This window comes from Stegodyphus dumicola, chromosome 7, assembly GCF_044657685.1.
Source record: "Stegodyphus dumicola isolate Sdum_Otavi_A_Nest chromosome 7, ASM4465768v1".
In the NCBI taxonomy this organism is placed as follows: domain Eukaryota; kingdom Metazoa; phylum Arthropoda; class Arachnida; order Araneae; family Eresidae; genus Stegodyphus; species Stegodyphus dumicola.
In genome coordinates this window covers 27249052-27274857 of record NC_140774.1, presented here as the reverse complement: position 1 = coordinate 27274857, position 25806 = coordinate 27249052, and the positions used below count along the sequence as shown (strand labels likewise).

At 31.7% G+C, this 25806-nt stretch overlaps 1 protein-coding gene across 1 annotated transcript in view; it reads right to left on the bottom strand.

Moving 5' to 3' along the window:
- The window catches only part of LOC118185760 (uncharacterized protein C05D11.1-like), a 95200-nt gene that overhangs the window by 66384 nt on the left and 3010 nt on the right, over window positions 1-25806 (bottom strand). Inside the window, exons 2-4 of the mRNA XM_035355666.2 lie at window positions 19834-19916; window positions 15526-15684; window positions 12316-12525 (exon numbers count right to left, since the gene is read on the bottom strand). Coding sequence (XP_035211557.1) covers window positions 12316-12525; window positions 15526-15684; window positions 19834-19916 — 452 coding nt within the window. The remainder of the gene's footprint in view (window positions 1-12315; window positions 12526-15525; window positions 15685-19833; window positions 19917-25806) is intronic.

Genomic DNA, 25806 nt, shown 5'->3' with positions numbered 1-25806 from the left:
TTTACAAACATATAAGAGTAAAGAAACTGAGATCACTGAGCCGGGTAATAGAGTGGATATATATATAAATATATTTATATACGTTTGGTGCGGCCAATTGCAACCAAAATACGAGGTGCACATCTACCTGTTATAGCAGTCCTATATACAAAATTTCAACGTTCTGAGGCTACTTGTTTTTGAGTTATGCGAGATACGTACGTACATACGTTCATACAGACACCACGAAAAATTCTCTTCAGAATTAATTTTAAAGCAGTTTTATAATTTTTTGAAGGAAAAGAGTATTTTATTCTGTCCTTACATGCAGATATCACGCAAAAACATCGTTAAATTGCATTCGATAGCGGTCAAAATGGATATTTTCGTTGAAATATGCTGCCTGAAACTTTTCGCAATTACAATACTTCCTTTTTACTTCATACAAGGAAGTAAAAATAAAATATCATATTTTCTTCAACCCAAAAACTCATATTCTGAAAAATTTAAATCATACAAAAATCAAGAAAGTCATGTATAACATCAATATACCTTTAACTATGACACAAAGATATTTTTTAAAAAAATCAAGGGATGAAAGAAAAAGTACCATCTAAAATGTGCAAGTATCACTTTTTCTCAGGCTAAGAACATAATTCCATTTTCAAAAGAATATTCTATGGAATGAATGAACTCCTTGAAGCAAACATTGAACACTGAAGCAAAATGGCATTTCCTCAATTCTGCTCGAAAATTTACAGTTACAGTGAGCAAAGGAACTACAAATATTGGACTACTGATGACAGAAAATGCACTGTCTGGTTCAAAGTCTGATTTCTGCTAGGCATTGTATTTATGTAGATGGCAAAAAAGCCTTCAATGTGGACCAGGGGTACCCACCCTGTGGCTCACACAACCTTATTGATACAGCTCGCGTTGCACATTTGGTCCCTTCTCAGTCTGGTGAGGTCAAGGTCCGAGAAGAGAAAGAAAAATTCGAAATTCAAATATGTCAAACACTCAGAGATGCAACTAACAAATTATTTTACATCAAACATTGCACGGCAACATTGCTATCAATTTACACGTCATCATTGCCATCACAGTTGGTTGCTTCAGACTGAACTGAATGCTGCATTTTCATTTGCTGATCCTTAAGAGTAATTATGACGCATAACTCTTAAATATTTTACAGCGTAATTGTCAGTCACTTGCTGCAGACTGCATAAAATAAATGCCAACAAACATAAAACAAATTTTTGAAGTTGAGCATAAGTAGCTGATTTAGGTGGTAGAGGTATAAAAAATATTTGCTTCTTTTATGTATGTTAATCCTTACTCTTAATAGATATTAATAATTTTATAGTCACATGATTATCATGTCATCATACGAGCCCAAAAAAAGAAAATCACACTATTTTAAAACTGAATTGGAAGAAAAAATATATTTGTTTGGTTTGTGGTTTAAGAATTTCTGCTGAAAATAAAGCAACACACAATAACATTTTACGATAATTCTCATCAAATATAATACTGAATATCCTTCAAATAAAATGACGGTTACTGCAACTGTATTATTTAAGGTAGCACATATGCTTGCATTTCACAAAAAACCTTGAATATGAAAATATTTATTTCTAATAAACTTCAGATTTATTATATCCCATATTATCAAATACTGCACTACTGAATTTTCTATTTCTAAATTTGTAAATTTATGTGTAATGAACTTTGTGTATTTTGTATTGTATTAATAAAGAATTTGGTGAGGTCAATAAATCTACTCAGACAAACTTGGGCAGCAAATTCTATACTTCCTCCTTCTTCAGCTGCTTGGCTTTATGGTGATATCTTTATTAAGAGATGAGGACTTTTCTTTCCATTTCTCATGCTTGTTTATTACTTATGGAAGATCCTATTAAGCCTTTTTTATTTCTTTTAACTTCTGTTTGGATGGACACTCTTGCCATCGCATAGGTGCACCTCCCAGCACGCAATCAAGCACACTAATAATGGCCGCTAGCTAACCACGTTGTCGTTTTCTCTCATTGTGGTTGCCAGATCACTTCTGCCTTAACATACCGCCCGGGTTGGGCATTTGTTACATAGTTAACAATGACCAAAATTAAACAGTTTTAAATCACCATATAGTCCAAATAATATATCAGAAAATTTAAATTGATACACATGAACAAAAGCAATAAACATAATTAACCACAGAACATGAAATGCACAACATCTAAATTAAAATACAATGCATATATATAACAAGTTTTTGAACTCAGGAAATATACATGAAATTATGTCACATCTACTGGTAGTACAGCTAATTTAGTTATTGGTCTTTTTAAAAAACCTGACTTGGTTTTTACAATACAAACTCTAACCTTTTTATCCTTACCATAAATTACCTCTTCTATTTTACCCAATAACCAAGTCGAAGTGGGCATGTTGTCTTCCTTTACTAAAATTATAGTGCCCTTTTTAACGTTATCCTTAGAGAAATACCACTTAAATCGTTGCTGTAAATGACTGATGTAATCATTTTGCCATCTTTTCCACAAACATTGCGTTACTTTAGTAGTGCGCTGCCAGCGCTTTAAAGAACTATCAGAAAAATCAGTTAAATCAGGCTCTGTTATTGATGTTAAAGGTCGCCCGACTAGAAAGTGTGCGGGTGTAAGAGCTTCTAAATCATTGGTGTCATTTGACAAAAGGGATATTGGACATGAATTTAAAATTCCTTCAATCTGGTTCAAAATTGTAAGAAACTCCTCAAATGTAAAAATCAATCTCCCAACTGCACGCTTAAGATAAAACTTAAACGACTTAACACCTGCCTCCCAGATACCTCCAAAGTGAGGAGCCCTGCGAGGGATAAACTTCCAATGAATTCTTTCAGATGTCAGATATTTGGTTAAGAATTCATCAGGGTATTTCAACAAATTGTAGAGTCGCTTCAATTCATTGCTAGCCCCAACAAAATTTTGAGCATTATCGCTAAATAAGGTTGCGCATTTACTCCTTCTAGAAATAAATCGCTTCAAAGCAGCAATAAATGATTCTGTAGACAAATTTGAAACGATCTCGAGGTGGACTGCACGAGTCAAGAGGCAAACAAAAATTGCAACATAAATCTTGTGCACTATGCTCTTCTTCCGAGTTGTATACTTTATACCAAAAGGGCCACAAAAGTCAACACCAGTATGTTTAAAGGGAAAGGATGGATTTAGTCTCTCTAATGGTAAATTTCCCATCTTTTGATCCAGCAATACTGGTTTTACTTTGGCACACGTAACACATTCTCTTACTATCTTTCTAGCAAGATTACGTCCACTTATCGGCCAAAATTTTTGTCTAACACTATGCAAGAGCGCTTGTGCTCCAGTATGAAAGTTTCGAATATGGTAGTGTAACATAATTAAATGAGTCAGTTTATGATTTTTTGGCAGGACAGCAGGGTGCTTTGTGTTAAAGGGTAAGTTAGCTTCCTGCAGTCTACCACCTACTCTAATAACTTGAGATTCATCTAGAAAGGGATATAAAAATTTTAACTGACTATTTTTACATACTTCCCTTCTCTTACTTAAGTTCTTGAATTCTTCAGGAAAGTTTTGACATTGGACTAAGGAAAGTAATTTATTTTCGCTTAACAAAACCTCATCTACTGTCAGATGACCTACTTGTTTTTCCTTGGATCTACAATTTCTTATAAATCTTAAAACATAAGCAAAAACATTAATTAATTTAGCATAACAATTAGTAATACTAAAAACATAATCCAAAAGAGAATTTTTAACAGTTACGGTCAAATTTACATTAGAAATAAGTTTCAGTTCGCGCACATAGTTCTCATTTGAATTTTCAAAGTTATTATTAACACTATAATTAATGACCTGTTGATGCAGAAAATTTGGTCCTTGAAACCACAAAGAGTTGTCAGCAATAATTTCCAGTCTCAGACCGCGAGAAATTAGGTCAGCGGGATTGTCTGCTGTTCTGACATGTTGCCAGCAGAAATCCTTAGTTAGCTCTTGGATAGACACAAACACTTTTAGAAGATGAGGAGATGTAGCAATCCAGGTTAACACAATTGTTGAATCTGTGTACAGAATAACTTTGTCAACATATAAACTCAAAGATGTTATTACCTTACACACAAGTTTGGAAAGGAGCTCTGCTGCACACAACTCCAGACGAGGAATGGTTATTACCTTGATAGGCGATACTCGAGATTTGCTGCAAAGTAAAGTCACTTTAACATCGCCAATTTTAGAGACACAGCGCAAGTAAATTACTCCCATATCCAAACTTTGAAGCATCAGCAAAACAGTGGAGCTCAATTTCTTTAATTGATTCTATTAGAGTGCAATGAGGGACTTTGATTTGTTTCAACTCTGGTAGGGCCTTTTGAAATGTCTCCCATTCTTGTCGCTCTTTGAAAGGAAGTGGATCATCCCACTCTAGATGTTTAAAAGCCACAGCCTTTGCAGGAATATCTTAGCATGCATGATTACAGGCCCTAGGAAACCTAAAGGATCAAACAGTTTAGCAATATCTGCCAAAACCGTGTGTTTTGTACAGATTTTTGACGAACTAGACACAGTAAAACTAAAAGAGTCTTCTTCTGGATTCCATCTTAAACCCAGAGTCTTTACGGTGCTTTGTGAAGATTCTCCAAAACGATACTCTTGTTTTTCGAATGGAACTTGTTCTAAAAGAATTTTTTCGTTTGAGCACCACTTGTGCAATTCCATTTTCACAGATTGTAGCATGTCTATTAACTGCCGCTGCAATTCTCCAGCAGAGGTGACATCTTCTGCACCAGACAAAATGTCATCAACATAAAAATCATTGAGTGTCGTTTTAGAAGCCAATGGATACTTATCCTTTTCATCTAAGGCTAACTGCTTCAACACTCTTGTTGCTAAAAATAGCGCTGATTTTGTTCCATATGTTACCGTAAGTAATTGATAAAGTTTAGATGCATCATTCAACGTATGTTTCAAAGGATGCATTGAAGTTTGCGTTGCTCAGGATCTATACGAATCTGCCGATACATTTGCATATATCAGCAGTGAAAGCCACCTTGTGTTTTCTAAATCGTAGCAAGACAGAAAATAGGTCATCTTGAACTACACCTCCATTCATCAAACAGTTGTTTAATGAAAAACCAGACGATGAAGGAGCCGATGCGTCGAATACTACTCGTAACTTAGTTGTACTGCTGTCTGCCTTATAAACACCATGATGAGGCATTATGTATTTAGGAGTTTCCGTCACACTCTGCATTTTTTGCATATGCCCTACCGCTTCATATTCACTCATGAACTCACAATACATCCTAGACATGTCAGGGGTTTTGTCTAGTCTCTTCCACAAATTATTTAACCGTTGGGTGGCTAATTGTGAAGAATCACCCAAATGAACATCTTGCCTTAATGGTAGCGTCACTACATATCTACCCTCAATATCCCTCTAATGGGTTTTTCTAAAATGCTCCTCACATTCTACTTCTTCTTTATTTTTTATTGTGAGAGATTCTGTAACAGCCTCAATTTCCCAAAAGGACTTGATTAGTGAATTTAAGTCTTCTTCGACTTTCATAAATCCGCACTGAATCGTATTGCCTGAACTTGAACCAACATTTACACCGGTAGCAATGTATCCAAATATGGAATTTTGAAGAGTTAAATTAGAATTTCATGGATGAATTTGATCAGCCTTCAGTACTTCATAAAAGCATTCTGCACCTAACAAGGCATCTATTTTCTGGGGCTTGTTAAAATGAGGATCCGCTAGTTTGATCTTTTGCAGAAGCTGTGAAAATGAAAATTTAAAATAATTCACTGGTACTAAATCATTAATTTTAGGTACAACAAAGAATTCGAGAGCACGGTGGTAATCACGCTTGTTTGGTATCACAGCAGTAAGCTTGGATTTTACCAATAGAGCTTTTCCATTTAAACATGAAATTGATATGTTAATTTTACTCCCTTTTATTCCAAGCCTATTAGCGAAATCATAGGTGAAACACGAACACTGACTTCTGCAGTCAAGTAAAGCTCGACAAGCAATAAAATTCCCGCAAGAATCTTTAACATAAATAATTGCAGTAGATAGTAATGCCTCCTTCGAAATCACTTGTAAAGCAGTTACAGATGAACCAATAAATTCCGAATTGTTTATTTGGTTGCAATTAGATAACATTTCAAAACATCTGGCGTCAGGGTTTGGATTCGAGTTGTCTATTAAAGGAGGGTCAGAATTATTAGCTGGTGCTTTCTCCTTCCCCACACAACTCGCTATAGTAGCAGGTGAATGTGAAATGTCTTGATTGGGAAAATGCAGTAAACTATGGTGTTTTTTCATGCATTTTGAACAGCAGAATTCTGAACGACAGTTCTTTGCAGTATGAGTCGGATTAAAACCCAAGCATAATTTATGTTTCTTAGCAAATTCAAGACGTTCACTTACAGTCATTTTCAAGAAAGAATTACATTTATACAACTTGTGAAAATTGATACTTTTACAACAAATACATTTAAAATCTTGACCTTTAACATTTGACACTAAGGCAGTCACCTTTTGAATAGGCTGACCCTTTTTTGCATTAAACACATTAGATGACTTTGAAGCCTGCAAAGTCCTAGCATGATTTTTTAGAAATGTAATAAGCTCAGATAATTTAGGTAACTCACTTGATTTTGAATCTCTTTCCCACCAAAGACGAGTGGAAACATCCAATTTTTGCAGCAAAATATATGCAAGAAATGTTTCTGCGAATCCCTCTATTTTTTGGTCTAATATTTCCAAAGACCTTACACTTTCATTCACTGTGTCTACTAATTTCAAAATAGAAGACGGGCTTTCATTTTGTATGGGAGAAATTGACATGAAACGCTTTATCTGAGCGAAAACGTTGATCACGTTTATTGAAGTATCTCTCTTCTAAAAAATCCCAAGCAATTTTATAGTTATTGTCACAAATTGTGACTGATTGAATAATCCTAGCTGCTTCGCCATGAAGCGATAACTTCAAATACGAGAGCTTTTGGGAATCCGATAATACATTATTATTATGAATGCTTGAAATGAAAAGATCCCGAAAGCTTAACCAATCTTGAATATTTCCACTAAAAGACGGCAAGTTTAATTTAGGTAATTTCATACCTTGTGCACTGGTATTTTCAATCTTTACATTACTTGCATCTTTAGCACTAAATTTTGACATTTGTTGTTTAACCTTAACCCACAAAGTATCAATGCTGTCTTGAACAGTTTGTTGTTCAGTTACATATTTGTCAAACTCTTTTTCATCTACTACTACAAATAATTTATCAAAAATCTCTGAACATTCATTATTAAATTTTGCACATTTATTTTCAAAAAGTTGTAACTGAAATTCATCACAAGTATATTTTTCGAAATCTGATTTTGCTTTCGTTATATTTGACTTTAAAATTCTTTTCTTAATTAAAAATGCTTCCATAATTAACGTTAATTAATAATACCGAACATATATGAGCAAATTCATTTACCTCCATTTGAGGTAATCCAAATGAACCCGAAATTTGTAAATCCAAACACACACTAATTTTTAATTATCTTGTCGAATGCAAAGTAACATATCACACTTTTTTATCAATTTAACACTTCACCTTTAAGCTTTTTAACCAGCACTTTATCCATAGGCACTAATCTTCCTACCGGGTTGCACGGACCACAAAATATTCGAGAATAAACATACTCATGAAACACAAACACTAAGATTTAATGGACTGTAGCTTTATTTCTTTTAACTTCTGTTTGGATGGACACTCTTGCCATCGCATAGGTGCACCTCCCAGCACGCAATCAAGCCCACTAATAATGGCTGCTAGCTAACCACGTTGTCATTTTCTCTCACTGTGGTTGCCAGATCACTTCTGCCTTAACATAAACCAAGGATGGCCAACCCACAGCTTGCATGACAGTTTGATGCGACACACATTGCATATATGGTCCCTTCTCAGTCGTAAAGACAAAATGGGAAAGGAAAAGTAGAATTTAAATTATGCCATACACTCAAATACACATCCGACAAGCTATTTTACATTAGATGTTGCACAGCAATATTGCTCTCATCATCATTGATATCATGGTGGGTTGCTTCAGCCTGAACGGAATGATGCATTTTTATCTGATGATCCTTAAGAGTACCTTTGATGTGCAGCATTTACTTATTTTAGGGCATCACTGTCATTTGGTCACTGTACACTGCATGACACAGATACCAGAGAACTCGGAATGAATTTTTGAAGTTGGGCATGAAGTAGCTAATTTTGATAGCAACATACAGGTTTAAAAAAAAAAAAAAAAAAAACTTCCTAAATGTATATTAATCCCTAGTTTTAATAGACATTAATGATTTTATAGTAACCCTAATCATGCCCTGATATCAGCTAGAAGAAAAGAAAAAACACACCTACAATTATAATTTTAAAGATCAATGGAGAGAAATAATATTCAGCAATTTTAAGAATAAATATATTTGTTTGATTTTTGGTTCAACAGTTTTTGTTGAAAATAAAGTAACTTAGAATGACATTTTATAACAGTTCACATCAAATATGTTCTTGAATATCCTTCTATCAACAATTTAAGATAATATAAAGTAAAAGAACTGAAACATGCATTCATTGCCCAAAAACCAAAAATCAATGTTTATTAAGTCCACAAATAAAATGAAGGTTGATATGATTGCCTCATTTAAGGTAGCACATATACTTGCAATTAAAAAAAAAAACCCTTTGAAGATGGCAACACAGTTACGGAAGGAAAGCTTGCTGCATTGAAGATTTTATTTCAAAAAGTTAAAAATGAAATTATGTCAGCTATCCTAGATGTCCAACTATGCAGAAATTCAACCACTCGTAGAACAGAAGTTATGTAAGAAAACTAACATTCATACAATGGAAGCTATGCCAGAGGACAAGTAAAATATGATTTACAAAAATGCATTTTCTTAATTTTACAGTGCAATGATTCAACAGATATCTGCAATGTACCTTAAATAAATATTTTTATAAGGATAGTCTTTAATGATTACTTAGTGATGGTCTGTGAGTTTTGCTATTAAAAGTCAATGCAGCATTGACATATACCAAGCTATTCAAAACCATATAACTGAAATTAATTTTCTGCTTCACGAATATATACATATAGACAGTGCATCTGTCATGATTGGTTCTGCTGTTGGTTTCATCCCATTACATGAGCATGATACTAACTTTCCAAACTTTTCTAACTACAACTGCATCATACATCAGCAGGCATTATGTGCTAAAGTTTACATTACAAACATGTGATGAAAGTTGTCCTGAAAATTATAAATTCTGTTCAAGCCAGATCATTTATGAGCAGATTGTTCAAAGTACTGAACGATGAACTTGGTACTGAGAATGGAACTTTAAAGTTACATTCTGAAATTAGATAACTTAGTGAAGAAAAAGAGCTACAACAATTTTTTTTTTAATATTTCCCAGAGATTAAAAAAAAAAAAAAAAAAAAAAAAAAAAAAAAGCTTTTAGAATCAAGAACAAAACTTATAAAGAAGATCATTTTCGGTTATCTAATTTAGTCTTTCTTAGGGACATAATAACCAAAATGAATAAATGAAATCTTGAACTTCAGAGCAAATAAAAGACTATGGCTGAGTTTAATAAATATGAATGCATTTAAATCAAAATTAAATTTATAGATATCAGAAATAAAGGAACGTAAATCTAACTTTTGACACTTTACAAATTTAGAGAACTGCATTAAGAAATATTTTAAATAAAAAATTTAAATAATTAAATATTCTGAAAATCTCATTAACCTTAAAAATATTTTCAAAATTAGACCTTCTGATTTTCATAAAATTCAACCAATTGCTTCATTCATTTCAAATGTTAATACTAGCATTTCTGAAATATTGCAACAGATTACAAATAAGTTAAATAAAAATTATATTGATCTAGAAATGGAAATAATTGATTAGTCTAGTCTTAATTAAAAATAAGACTATCACACACAGATTTTTGAAAACTCATAGATGAGAAAAATATGTACTCTTTAAAGAAACTTTTCAAATATTAAACTGCTGCTTTGGATCAACTTACTTGTGCAAAAGTGGTTTTTCAACAATGAACTCGTTAAAAATGAAGTTCAGATCTAGGGTAACAAACAAACATCTGAATGACTGCATGAGTTTAGCCATAACACCAACACTGTATGTACCAGACTACACTAAATTTGCAAAAGACGTTTAGGCTTCACATTAAAACCTGCTTTTCCTGTATTTAATTTGCATCTTAATTTTAATACGTTATATTATAAAGAGTATATAAAATTAAACTTTTTCTTTAACCTATTACTAAATATATTTTTATAGTATGAGCATTATATACATTTATAACTGAAATATTAAAGGTGAAATATATAATTATGACTCACAAAAATATTTTTAATTCTAAATTGGCTTGCATCAAATTAAAAGTCAGGCATTACTGATGAAGACCGTGTGCAAGATACAGTTAAAGTTAGAAGAGGCTCCCTTATGTTCCATGAGAACTTAAATTATATGGAAATAGAACCTTTGGTTGATGTCACAATCTATTTGAGTTACAGTGCTCATATTAAAATACTAGACAACTAGGTTTTCCCTTTTGATCATTATTTGAACAAAGAACAAAACATTCTTTGCCTGTGTTTCAAGACAACAACTGCCATATTCACACAGTGGCAAATGTGAATAAATGGTATGTGGAACATTCAAAAGCATTCACATATTTGAACTCTAAAATCCCTTTATTTAGAATATAGGAAAAGCCTGCGAGACTACTCTAGCAAACCAGCTGAATAATAAGCAAAATGCTAGAAAATTCATCTACAAAATTTGGCTGAACTTGAAACCCCTCATTGCAAGAGTGGGTTGAATACTGATGTCACCTATATTCAGAAACTTGTTCATCAATGCCATATAGAATCGTAACTGCTATTCCTGCTCATTAAGTGTAGCTTGATATTAAATACGCTTTAAAAACAGGTGACTGATTTGTCTGGAGAGCTTAAATATATACTAAGATCCTCCCCTCCCATTAATTTATAGTATATCAAGAGCACGAAAAATGGAAAATATATATATTTTTAAAGTGTATTTCCATTTGAAATGTATTAAATACAGCTGTACTTTGAATACTCAAAATAATACTTTCCAATTATCCAACCCCCACTGAAAAGTTGTCAACTCATTGTCAGTTATTGGATAGCATTTGCGAACTTGCTGGCGAGTAGTAATTTACCAGGTTAATAAATGAAAGGCAACAGTCATTTTCAGAATGGTGGCACACTAAGTCAATTAATAAAATTTAAAAAGCAAGAAACACCTGATAATAAAACACCTTTTTTGAGAGGTTCCCCCCCCCTTGGTGTGTGTGTGTATGAGTTTGTGTGTGTGCTGTTAATCTCCCAATGTACATAGACACTTACTTTCACTCATAAAAATATCAAAACAATTTTAATTACTTTATGTTTCATTAAGTCAGTTTTTGCTTTGGTATTTCCACCTTTTTAGACCAAAAATGTCTTCACCACTGTAAATAATGCAGTTTTTAGTTTATTTCTATTAGCAATACAGTTGCACCTTGCACAGAATGAAAAGGAAATATAATAAATTACTGTATCTGAGTAAAAGAAAATTGCTCCCTTTTAGCACAGCAATAAAACATGTGACATCACTAATTCCCACATTAATCTTGAAATGGTTTTTATGTGAAAATGATGTGATCTGTGGAGAATAAAATTTTTCTCTCTGTGAAATACTATTGTAATATGTGTTTTTAATTTGCAAATGATAACATAATTAATAATTTTTTGGTACTTATGTATTTCTTGCCGATTACTCTTGGCAAATAAAAACTGCCTTTAGACAGCGTGATTTCGTATTAGCAACAGATAACAGCACCATCAAAACACACTCTTAATATTTTCTCTTTGATTTTTATATGACAATGATCCTAGGTAATCTAGTCTAGTTTATTTTTTATGTTAAATAAATCATATAATGGAAGGTAATTTTCATTTGCAAATCAATTTTTATACATAAAACACCAAATTATACGTATAATGCATTTAAAAAATTACATAATGGATGATTATTTTTCATAAAATGCTACATGATTCATTGAGTTTCTTTCTAATTTTTTTACAATTAAAAAAAATTGCATACTGAATATTTTATGTCTTTATCATAATGTTTAATATATTATGATACAGTAAATGCATTGTAAAGAAAACAAAGCATTTTTTCACCTTTTCATTTGTAGTGCTTTCTCTTAAATTTTTTAACAGACCTCCAGTCTCTGATTTGTAGCCACAATGACCAGGATACATTGAACGAAGCATGGCTAAATGACAGCGACTTTCACCTGAATTTTCAGAAGCTTGCATTTCACAATAAACAACTCCAGCATCTTCACCTTCTCCATTGATGTGATGAACTTCAGTAATGAAGGCAGAATCCTGTAATTTAAAAATATATACATGTAAGATTAGTATGCAAAGTAAAATTCTAACATTAGATTACAGTAGCCTCTTAACTCTCTATTTTAATTTGGGTATTTCCTCTTTCTGTCCTAAAAATGGTAAATGCTTATAATAAATCTATCAAAACTACATTGTTTCAAAATTAATAACTGTCATATAACTCTTACATGAAGCATAAAGTATAGATAACTTACATAAGGCTTTAGACAATAATAATTTTAGAAGTTTAAATCTTAATCAATCAAGATAAAACAAACCAAGAATAACTCTTGTGAAACAAAATTCAAGTCAATTTGATCCCAAGTTTCATCTTAGACATGCTGTAACTCATTTCTGATTCTCTTGCTAGATAGTCTACTGCTTCATTTGTATTCAAAAATATTATTTTGTATAGTAATTATAAATATCAAGTTGTAAACTGTATTGATATAGTTCATTAAGTATACGCACTTACTGTACCACTTTATGTGAGTTGGCTATAAAATGTTTGTCAACAATAATCAAAAAAAGTATATTAAAGCCAATAATGGCTGTAAGCTTCTTCTTTATGTACCTACATAACTTCAACACTCCAAATTATTGCATATACATGTATGTATAATCATTTTTCATTGGTTATTTTAAATTACCATAATACAAAGAAGAATTAAACTTGATTCTAACAAACTGTGAATTTGTTTCACTCAAAATAAATGCTTAATTTTTTCTTTATAAAAAAAAAAAAAAAAAAAGGATATCTTTACTAAACAAAAGTACAATATGAGCATTTATTTTTATTTAATGTGGCAAACTTTCTCAATTTCTGTTAAAAGACAAAAAAAGGCATCCTAAATTTACATAATGGGTGAATTATTGCAGCTTAAGCTAGTTGCAAAGGAAAGAGTTATAGGCAAAATGAAATAAATAAATTTTTAAAAAAAAATGTGTATAGTACTATCTATTGAACACAGCAGAAATCCACATTATCAAAAAACATGACAATAAGGTTTTAGAAGCTTTGGGAAAACTACGTTAAAATATTTATATAGTATTAAATAAAGTTGAAAAATTTTAGTAGATAAGAAAAACTTAAAAGAAGTCTAATTCATAAAATGGACAACACGTTTTCTGGATAATTATTGCAAAACTAAAATTTTAAATAAATAAATAAAATAAAAAAGGTGGCAACAAAAATGAATGACTAAGGAAGCAACAATGAATCCTTATGATAGATTTGTTAATTCTCTCTTTTTTGACATAAAACCCAAAATTTAACCCCTTTAACCCAAAATTTTAATGCCACGTTAATATGGTTAATAACATAAATGAATCTAAAAGAATTATAATCTGAAACAGGATGTTCAAGAAATCAAATATTAAATGGAGATATTACCATTTATGTATCAAATATTAGATATGGATATGGCATGTTAGTTCTGAAGGTCAAACAGAACTTTCTTTAACCATGAATCTGAAAATGAGATGAAAAATTCAAGTGAATTTGATGAGAACACAAAAGAAATGTTAGTTTTCTGGCCAAATGATGGGACTTGTATGGATGTGAAAAAGACTACACGAAATTGAATTTACCAATTGAAAAAAAAAAAAAAATTTAATCCATTTTGCAACAGATGATTGAAAGTCCTGATTATTAATTTACAGAAAGTCTGATCAGCAATAGTGGACTGCGTAGGATTTATAACTTTCTTTTTCTGAGAATTAAGTTTCATACTCTTCAGCATGAAAGTTCAAGGATCACCTGATTTGATCAACATATATTAAAAAGCTTAAACCTTAGAATTTCAGGTACTTTTGCACTATCTCATCAGTCGCTGATGGATATTTCAGCAATGGTCGCCAGTCGTTATAGTGGATTTCTAAAGAACATGGTCATCCATAATTGGCGCTAAATTGCACTACTTAGCCAGTCAACAGGATAATGCATAAGGACCAAATTTCATACCTAAAATAGAGCCTGAAGTCTGTTTTCTCCTTCTCTTTTATGATGAGACGCAATTAACTTTTTGTCTTATTTTACCATTCGCAAATAGCAACTAAAGAAGATACTTTTGCCTCATCTTCAAAGACACAGTATAGCATATTTATTTACAATATGCCAATTCCTGTTATTAATTGTTGATTTCTTTAACACAGTGATTTTCTATATTTTTTCCACTACATTATACTTTTAATAATTTTAAAATTTGCCAGCACAATAAGATAAATTTAAAAGAATTTTACTTGGTTAATTGATTGATTTACATATAATACATTTCATAAAAATAGCATACAATAATAATTTTCAATAAATTACAAAATAATATTGCATTACAAAGTAAACAAAATGTTTATTTAATAACAAATTACATTCAAAGTGAAATTCGAGATCGGTATTTTTTGATATTTTCATTTACATTTGAGCATAAAAATCATAAAGCTACCCTCATTTTGTGATCCAGATTTAAAAGTCTAAATCCCCCTCCCCTCCATCTCTATGTTGGTCAAAGTTGAAAATCGGAATTTGGGCAAATAAGATGTGAAAAATTTTAATACACACTTAAATTCTTTTATGATAATGTCAGATAATTGTATCCAAAATTAATCCAAAAGGAATTAATTCATTCCTCTGAATGTTTTGCTTCGGGGCTGGTTCAGCTAATCAAATTGTTTTGCAATTTAAAATGTTAATTTCTTTAAAGTTTAAAATTTATTTGGGCTGCAAATAATACAGATACTTAATCATCATCAAATGCAGATGTTCATTTATTAATACAAAGAAAAATAATATAGAAAACTCAAATTGTTCACACTAAAGGATAGAAATGTAACTGTTAAATAAAATAAATGTATACCCATCACTGATATGTGATTTTTGAAATATTAAATGAAGAAACATAAGTTCATTTAATCTAACAAATTATAAAATTCACCAGCACAAGACATAAAAATTAATGTTTAGCAGTGGAAAAGTTTCAGATCTAATAAATTCATACTTACTGTGAGAGTTGGGAATAATAAATGATCAAGATATATAGGCAAAAGCTTTAAGAACCCTTCATCTCCGGCTGTAGTCACTGTGTAGCAAGTATGATCAGTGTCTGTCCAAGCATTTGTTCCTTGTGCTAAGCAACGATTAGCAACTAAGTCCAAGATACCCTAAAATCAAAAGTTATCAGTAAACCACAATTTCATTTCTTATATATAAATGAATAAAAATATTGTAATTATACAATTATTATACAGTAAACATAATATGAATAAAATAAAAAATAATGGCATGCTTTTAATGTGCCAAAATTTCTGAACTAATGACAACATGCACATGCACTTAAAGATTTGCTATTTGAAATACATCCTACTATCAGTTATTTCTCTCCATCAATCCTCTAGTTACCTCACCAAGCCCTAGATGCACAAAAGCAGAGAATGATATATTCTGTATAAAAATGCATAAGCATATCTATTCTTTATGGCCAAAAAATTCTCACTAGAAAGGATACTTAAAATGTAAAATGACAGAAAAAAAAAAAAAAAAAAAAGGTTAACGAAGTTTGTTACAGATTTTGAATAAAATTCAATTGATTTCGAGGCATGTCAGACACAGGTACCTCTTCTTCAGGAGAAAACAATTGTTTTGCTCCTGATGATTGGATTGGTACAGAACCAAAGGAACAAATGCAAATGGTTCAGAACAAAATAGGAAAAACCAGGATACTTTGTAATCATCTACACCCCGAATGAAAACTGAAAATATATATATATATATCAATGAGAATGCATCGTGTTGCTAAAAAATATTCATAGAGCAAATCCAGGTCCCAGCATCTTATCACTTCTCCATACATTTTCCCCAGTGCAACTACAGATTACGATTTCTCCTATGAAAATTTTAGTGTTTCAGCATAGCAGTGAACTGCATATTGCATTTTTTGGCTGCCTTTGGCAAAATTTTGGAACATACATACAACATACATAGGAAGAACATAGGTGAACATAGGAAGAACAACAGTGCAAAAAAACGAGAAATGTCTGCATCTTCTATGCGAAAAAAGTATGTAAAAAAAAAAAAAAAAATAGGCAGCACTGGAAGCTTTATCAAAAAGAACAAAAGGTACTATTCCGTTTTGAGGACCGTAAAAAATTTGCAGCGAAAATGTATGTGCAAAAGTGCCAAACCTAGCGTACGCGCTGATTTCAGATTGCATAAATTTATATAGTTCTATATATTTCTTAAGACGCCATTGAAATACTTGTTTAATTTTTAAATCTTGTTCTGATTTTAAATTCTTTTTTGATATCTTATGGATTTAACAATTTGGGAATTGCCCATGACGAAAAGTGTGCAATAGAATTTTGGGTGCAGAATCACTCACTACTTGAGGTGTTTTTAAGAACTACACATACTCGGTATCCATGTACACATCGACCTACTTTCACTTAAAAAAAAAAATCCCAGAATTGTGCAAAAATGGCACTGTGCACACCCTTGACTTTAACTGTGCACACATCGACATATTTTCACTTAAAAAGTACAAGAAAATTGAAAAAAATACAATTTTTTTAAATGTTAAAAATCCAATTGTAAAAAGCGGCAAACGAATAAGTGGGCGATTCTGCCCTTTAACAATTTTTTCAAAGAAAAAGCATCATTCATTATAGAAAATTATGTTTGAACAACCAACGAGATGAAATTATGCTTAAGCGATAATTCGGTAGCGAAATAGCGATGCAGCATCCATTCCGTTATGTTTAGCAATTTTTATATAAATTATAATAATGATTCGAAATAGTTATTTACTCTTATGCTTCCATTCAGTCATGTTTAGCCTTTTTTATATAAATTATAATAATAAAAAAGTATTATATGAAATTAACCTTTCATCTAAATTAAAACATCAATTTTAGATAGTTATTTACTATTATACTTATTACTTTCTTGCGTTACGGTTGCCGCAATTATTTTTGACAGCACTGGCATCAACAAAAGTTTGGCAATTTTTTACGGCCCTCAAAACCGAATAGTACCGAACAAAAATTTTCCAACTAGTGAGCGTTCGCCTTTTGGCTAAGCTCTTTTCTAAGCTATTATCTATTATGCTTGGCCATATTTTAGGCCCTTAATAGCTTCGCCAGCTTATTTGATATTTAGGGGCCAACTCTCTCCAAACTATTTGTTTTTTTATTATGATTTTTTTTTTTTTTTTTTTCTTTGAAAACGTACAGACTCCCCGTGCACCACATATGTACAACACAGGGGTTACAGAAGTAAGTTAACTAAAACATTAAAAGTTGCATGCATAAATAAAATGAACAAAAGCAGAGAACAGCAGTCTGGACTTAGTTAGATAACACAGATAATTTTACTGGCCAGTCACTCTGAACATTTTCAAATCGTTCTGTAAGCATAATCTAGGGCCATCAAATGTAGGGCATGAGAAAATAAAATGTTCCACATCCTGAGACACTCTTTTTGAACATTCACATAAATTGTTTGATCTTAGATTAAAACGAAACAGGTAACTTAAACCATGCTGAAAGTACCGGTTCTCGTCCCATAAATTTCGTTTAAGAACAGGAAATAATGATTTTAAATTATATGGAGATTCTATTGTAACATGGTGTGCTTTTGAAAAATTTGATTTAAATTTGATTCACTCTGCTGAAAGAATTTTTATTCCGTATTATTTGGATGCTCCAAAAATAGGATAAATTGACATACAGACGGGTCATTTCTGGGAGATACCATTGCTTTCACATATGTTATATAGTATTATGAAACAGAGATTGAGAATAATAAATTTAAACTCAATATTTATAATGCAGTTTATCAAGCGGAAGCTATGGGTATTTTTTATTTATTGAAATAGATTAAGAAGACTCTTAAAGGGAAATATGATATACATTATTCTGACAGTCTGACAGTTCTTCAAGCTCTCTCACGACCTGATCAAGACAATCCTTTAATAGTAGAGATTAGAGAAATATATGAAGACCTGAGAGAAGATCAAAATATTGTGTTTAATTGAGTGAAAGCACATGTTGGACATATTGGAAATGAGAGGGTGGACGCACTGGCCAAGGAGGCAATTACCAATTTTAATGCTCGTGATATTGATGTACAGGAGTCAACAAGGAAAGTTGTGACTATTATGAAAAATTATATTTATGATAAATGGAGGGAGGAGTGGGAAAGATCTGATTGAAATAAAGGCTATATGAAATTTGTTAAACTTAAAAAGGTTTATGTTATTCAGACAATGACATTAACCAAATCATTACATGTCACGCCTGTTTTCCTTTTTATTTTAAAAGGTTTAAATTACTAGAGTCTGACCTCTGTGATATCTGTAAAGAACCGGGCACTGCGGAGCATTATGTGGAAACATGTAAATATTTTACTAATATCAGAAACGAGTTTAAGAAAGATTACGTTTTTAATATATATATTTTAAATGATTTTAAAAGACTGAAAAAATTTGCCAGGAAAATGATGGAGAAGATTAATCATGATAAGCTTGCAGTAGGGATTTTAGTTTTGTTTTTTAGTTATGTTCTTTATATCTGTTTGTTGAATGTTTCTAGCTTGCTCTGGCGCAGCCCGCAAAAAGGCCATACGGCGACATAAAGTCTGCCAGGAGGGTCGGGCTACGTCCCTCATATCATACCCAAACAGTTTTCTCAACAAGTCAGCAATGAGTTCATGCCTTTTGGGTAGAGAAGGAGTTAATCAGAAAGTAGTAAAACAAGTGCTTCAAAATAACATTAATTTTTTTAAAGGACTTTTATGTCTTTCAGTTATTTGTTGCCTGATGAAAGGTGCTTCTTCCACTTCTAAAGTTTTCATTCATTTAGTCCTTCTCCCACATATATTGGAGGCTATAATGTATGCTATATTTTTTACCAAATCAAGTTAATTCTAAGAACTGCATGCATAATTTCTATTTGAAAAATTATCTAAATACAAGATGGTATTAAACCACTGCTACAACTAACCTGCCTGACAATATACCAAAACACTCTGAACAGTCCATCAACAATGTTACCTAGAAAACTGTGTCTGGATCACCTTGAAACACCAAAAATGGTATTCCTTCCAAATTGATCACTCTCATCCACCTTATTTGCATAATAAATAAGTCAGAATGATGCATGTATGTCTGTGTTCATGATGTCAGTTGCCGAAAGAGCATTATAGTATTTCAATAAAAATATTTCGATTACGAAAACAAAAATTAATTTCCATCTAAAGACAAAAAAAATGAATCATATTCTAAAAAATGCATTAATTGGATATGCATTATTTACTTTATATGGATACTTTTCACTTCCCATAAATACTAAATGCTCCAAAGTATGAGGTAATCCATCATCATCATGAGCTTCCGTGGCTACAATAAAGAAACAATGAATTAAGTTCAACAAAACATATTTTAATACATTTACAAATACATAATTTAGAAATGGACTAGGAAAATAATTTCTTAAATGATAAGCAAGATTCATTCTAATTATTGTTCATGCAGCTATGAAATGCTCAACTTCTTGTCAGTCAAACTTCAAGCTTTCAAAATGGCATTTTATCCCAAAATTTATTTTTTGAATTTTTTTTGGGGGGGACACTGTATGTGTGTCGGGGGGGAACGTCACGGCGCGCAATGAATTGGAAGTTGATCTGTTAGCACTATCCTTATCTTCAGGGCAGATGTTTTCATTTTATTTGGCTTATAATTCCTTACTAAATGTAGTATTTCATCTTGATGTATTCTGTCTTTGATATGATTTAAATCAAATTCCACATCATTATAATTTGCTTCTGATAGTGAAGAAAGTGACACAGAGGTTATTGAAAACAAAAAATTTCGATTGACAAATTAGTCGGTATTCTCGACACAACAGTTATAGGACTTGGAACAGCGGAACTTTGAAACTGAACAAGAAATTATGTCTGTTTATAGAATTAAAGAGAAAGTATTATCACATAAAACAAAGCAACATAAACAACTTACATTGAAAGAAATGTTTAATAAAGTAAACAAATAAATATTAAGATTTTTTTTTTGTAAATTTTGATAGCCTTTAGATCATAATTGGGTTGATCTTTACATTATGGTAACTTGGCGATTTTTTTGCGAAAATTTGGCAACCAACTCTCCTACAGCAACCCTCTATTTTTTTTCCCCCGCCGCCATTTTGTCTTCACGAAGTAAAGACATGTTTCTTTTCTTTTTATCTACTAAACACTTCTTCCAACAATCTACTAGCCAAATTACACTTATGCTAGAAATTTTATCAAACAAAACTGCTTAATCATGACAAATATTCACTGCAAAATTGGGAAAAAGTGCACAATACCATACTCCTTACGCGTTTTTCAAAATAACACATACACATAAACCATGTACACGGCGACTTATTTTTACTTAAAAAAACATCCCAGAATTGCACAAAAATGGCATTGCGCACACTCTTCACTATATCCATGTACACTGCTTTTTTCTCACAAATTAGAAAAATTTCACGAAAATACATGACAATTTTCTCAATCTTTAAACCTGGTAAAAAGAACATATATGAAATTACCTGATCGCAAAAAAGTATTTACCCTTTACAAATATGAACATTTCCACACATAAAATAAATAAAATATCCAAAAACTTTTACCTCTAAATCATCTATTACATTATACACGTCACCAACGAATTCATACCGCAAGCATTACAAATACTTAGTATCAAATATTTAAATTATTTCCATGCACATTTATTTCTACTTAAACGTATACCAAATTCCTACAAACATAAAATTCACAAAATAACTATCATTTAATTAAAATATCACTAAACCATGTACACGTCGACTTATTTTTACTTAAAAAAACATCCCAGAATTGCACAAAAATGGCATTGCGCACACTCTTCACTATATCCATGTACACTGCTTTTTTCTCGTAAATTAGAAAAATTTCACGAAAATGCATGACAATTTTCTGAATCTTTAAACCCGGTAAAAAGAACATATATGAAATTACCTGATCGCGAAAAAGTATATACCCTTTCCAAATATGAACATTTCCACGTATAAAATAAATAAAATATCCAAAAACTTTTACCTCTACATTATCTATTATATTACAAACGTCACCAACTAATTCATAACGCAAACATTACAAATGGTTACAAATACTTAGTGTCAAATATTTAAATTATTTCCATGCACGTTTACTTCCACTCTAACGTATACCAAATTCTACAAACATATAATTCACAAAATAACTATCATTTAATTAAAATATAATTAAATTCAAAAACACTACTTAAAATATAAATGAGCACATACATTAAATTAATAAAAATTACCTTACAATCCTAATTACTTTAAACTAAATCATTGCTAATAACAATTTTCCCAATAATACCAAATTCCTTTCCACCTTACATTTAGAACAATGCATAAAAATAATATCCTCAAATAATTAAAAATACTAACTTACCTAATCTTCTTCAGAATCTTGATTACGTGGCAGATACACTTTTCTAATTCATTCAATAAAATTATTGAAAGATTTTTTCTGCGAATTTTTCCTCCATACTTCCTCCGCTAAATAAAAAGCAAACATCTCTTTATCACAATGCCTAAATACCCATTTCGAATTCACTTTAGTTAGGGCCATGGGATCCAAAAATTAAACAACACTGTTTCACACAACACAGAATAAAGCTAAATACAAAATTTCCACACTTTTCCCCCCTTTTCCGATTAAAGAACCGTAATTCGTCCATTAATATCACATGACATATCCCATGATCTCTCATTTCCCTCACGCAAAATAATGCATAATCGGAACTGAGTACTGCTCACATTATTACCAAAGTCCCAGGTAGTAACCTTTATCGCCTCCAAAATGTCGCCAAACTACCAGTTACCATATTGTAAAGAACAACCCATAATTGTTCTTTATTTCATAAATTATGGTTTCATATTTTTAATTTTATAATTTCTGCATGCCATCTTACCAGATTTAAACTGATGATCTATAATCCGGAAAAACGATAATCCGGAATCACCGAAGTCCCGACGAGTCCGGATTAACGACTTTTGACTGTATAATTAAATTCAGATTAGTAGTAAAGCAAGATGTTAAGCATATGTAAGTAAAAATAACAATTAAATGCCAGTATTATGATTGAAATAGATTTATAATTAATGCTATTATTACATTAGAGTTTTAAAAAAAACTTGGATACTTATATCTAGCAATATTTCATTTCTTTTTTGAAATTTTTATGGCCCAGGAAAAGGTTGCCCTTTTTTTTTTTTTTTTTTTTTTTTTTTAACCTGAGCTTTTAATTGTATTTAAAATCTCCTTGAAAGGATTTTGCATTTATGTTTGACTTCATGCCAAAATAGGCATTCAAGTAGTGATCAGCTAGAATTTTCTTATGAAAATCACCTTAATTTTATAATTTTACTTTTAGATGCCGCCTGTTTGATTCTGTGAATTGGATATGTGCACCAGCAACCAGATGAACGAAATTTGTGGAACGATTACCCATAATATCGATGCCTGCATAAGAATGAGTATGCCATTCATCAGTCATAACAGTTGTTCCCTTCGCCATGTGCTTCTTAATCAGTAGTATCAGAATCCCCACTGACTTCTTGTTTGCTGTGAACATTTTTTCGATGAAGGCAATAATCCTTCTGAATTACATCACTACAGACAAGTAGATTTGTCTCTGACAACTTTCTTAATTACACAAAAATAATTCCATCTTCTAATTTTTAAAAAGTTCAGGAAAGACAGCATAGAAATCAGACAAACAATAGTAAATAAGTGAAGAATAAATTACACGTGCAAAGACAGGTGACAGGTGACGGAGATACCTGGTGTTTAACAGAGGTAAGCAGGCATATGTCCTGCTCCCTCCCCTATCTACGGCGTCCTCCCCTATCTACCGGGAGTTTATTGAGATCTTAAAAGAATTATTACATTGCCATACAGGGGCAGATGAGAGATACATTGGCTATTTATGTTGTATTAAAGATTTGTGTTTCAATACAATTTACAAAATTATGAACAGCAATGCAAAGAACCAAAAAGAAAGTAAGAGGAACGGTTGCTACAGCCAGACAAGTGAATCCATTGGGTTACCAGGTTTGAACTATTAACACCATTTTTGGCTGTGTTTATACATTTGCCTTAAAAATATCCATACATGCAGAAAAAAAAATGTTGTCATATTTACCAAAATGAGATACAAATTTTATTTGATTTTTTTTCCTTGAGGATTTTTTTAGATTCGAGTGTTTTTTTACAAGGCTTATTAGTTTAAAAATCCTGTTTATGGTTCTATTTTAGTTTGTGATCTGTTTTTGTTAGGATAAATTGTCTTTTGGAGTGTGCATTAAAGTTTGTGCATTAAAAACTCGGTGACGGTCCCCCAAAACTTAAGAAACTGTAGCTGATGCGACAAGCATTATCCTGAAACTTTGAAAAGAAGGCAAAACTTACAATGATATTGGGCAGGTTTCAGGAATGACTCATTCTTTCATTCTTCTATCAAGTAGGTCGCACAATCATTCAATTCCACTAGTTCTATTTTATCAAAGCCATGCAATTTACAAATGAAAATTACATGCATGAAAAGATGTATTGAAAAGTTATTAAAATTACTAATAAATATCTAATAAAAAATTTGAAGGTTTCAGCATTGAATTTCTCAATATTTTGAAGTTTTTCCCCTTGTGTATGGATATTTTTTCTGGGAAGTGTATTTACAGTGTTCTCCGAGGAAATCCTCCCATCTTCGAAACTGCATTTGACTTTACTTTTCCACTGAAAACAAATTTTACAATGTTTTGAGCTTTGAAAACAAAAGCTTTCAAAATTGACACTATTAGTGAAAAATAAGGTTACAGTATATTTAAAGGTGCCCCTTTATCGCCAAGTTGTTGCTTTATTTATGGTAACCTGAGTAGTTCAATATCATAGAAACCCTATTATAATGTAACTGTTTGCATGATAGTGGTGAATTTGAATGATGGGAAAAGGTTAAGGGCTTGTTTGTGCAGCAATAATAACAGAATGTGACAAGATTAATTTGAAGTTTCTGTATGATTTGGAACGAAAGGAGGAAAAGCAATAGTTGACTGGTCTGTAAATGAAAGATTTATTTAGTAGCCATTAAAGTAAAATATACTGTACAAGTAAAATTGATTTAATACTGTTTGTACGAAGGAAATGCTTATGGTCAAACATCGGAAGATACCTGCACTATGGAGGATATTTTTTACTCTTATTTTTGGAAATTTATGTGGCGACACCAGTATACCGATTCTAGCTCAGATAATTTTAGGAAGTTTTTAGATGCCGTTGAGGAATTTTGTTTGACTAAAGACACGGAAATTTCAAAATAAGGTAAATGGATATATCCTTTGTGTAGTGCTGAGATGAATTTCCTTTTTTATGTTATTTCATTGTTTGATGTAAAATGCAGTTTATTAAGATTATATATTTTTTGCCTGATTTGTGTAGAATTGGCTGCTCCTTTGACTTTGCAAGTGAAAATAGATTGATGTGTACATGGAGAAAGTCACGGGGATGCACAATGCCAAATTTGTGCAATTCTCTGATTTTTTTTAAGTGAAAATAGGTCGATATGTATATGGATACCGAGTTTGGGTTGATCTTTACATTACGGTAACTGGTAGTTTGGCGACATTTTGGAGGCGATAAAGGTTACTACCTGGGACTTTGGTAATAATGTGAGGAGTACTGAGTTCCGATTACGCATTATTTTGTGTGGGGGAAATGAGAGATCATGGGATATGTCATGTGATATTAATGGACGAATTACGGTTCTTTAATCGGAAGAGATCATGGGATATGTCATGTGATATTAATGGACGAATTACGGTTCTTTAATCGGAAAAGGGGGGAATTTGGAGAAGTATCTGTGGATATATATTATTTTGTATTAAGCTTCATTGTGTGTTGTGTGAAGTAGGGTTGAATAATTTTGGGATTGTATGGCGCTGTCTAAAGTAAATTCGAAATTTTTAATACGTTTGTGTGATAATTCAAAAGAATTGGTGGAATGGTGCATGAGTGTAGGTTTAATTGCGGATAAGTATGAATGTCCAAAATGTGGGAATGAAATGAGATTGTGTGAAAGGAAGGATATTAGTGATAAGTTTGAATGGCAGTGCAAGAAATCTGGTGAAAATGCACATTTTGTGAAACGGAGTATAAGGAAGGGTACGTGGTTTGCTGAAAGT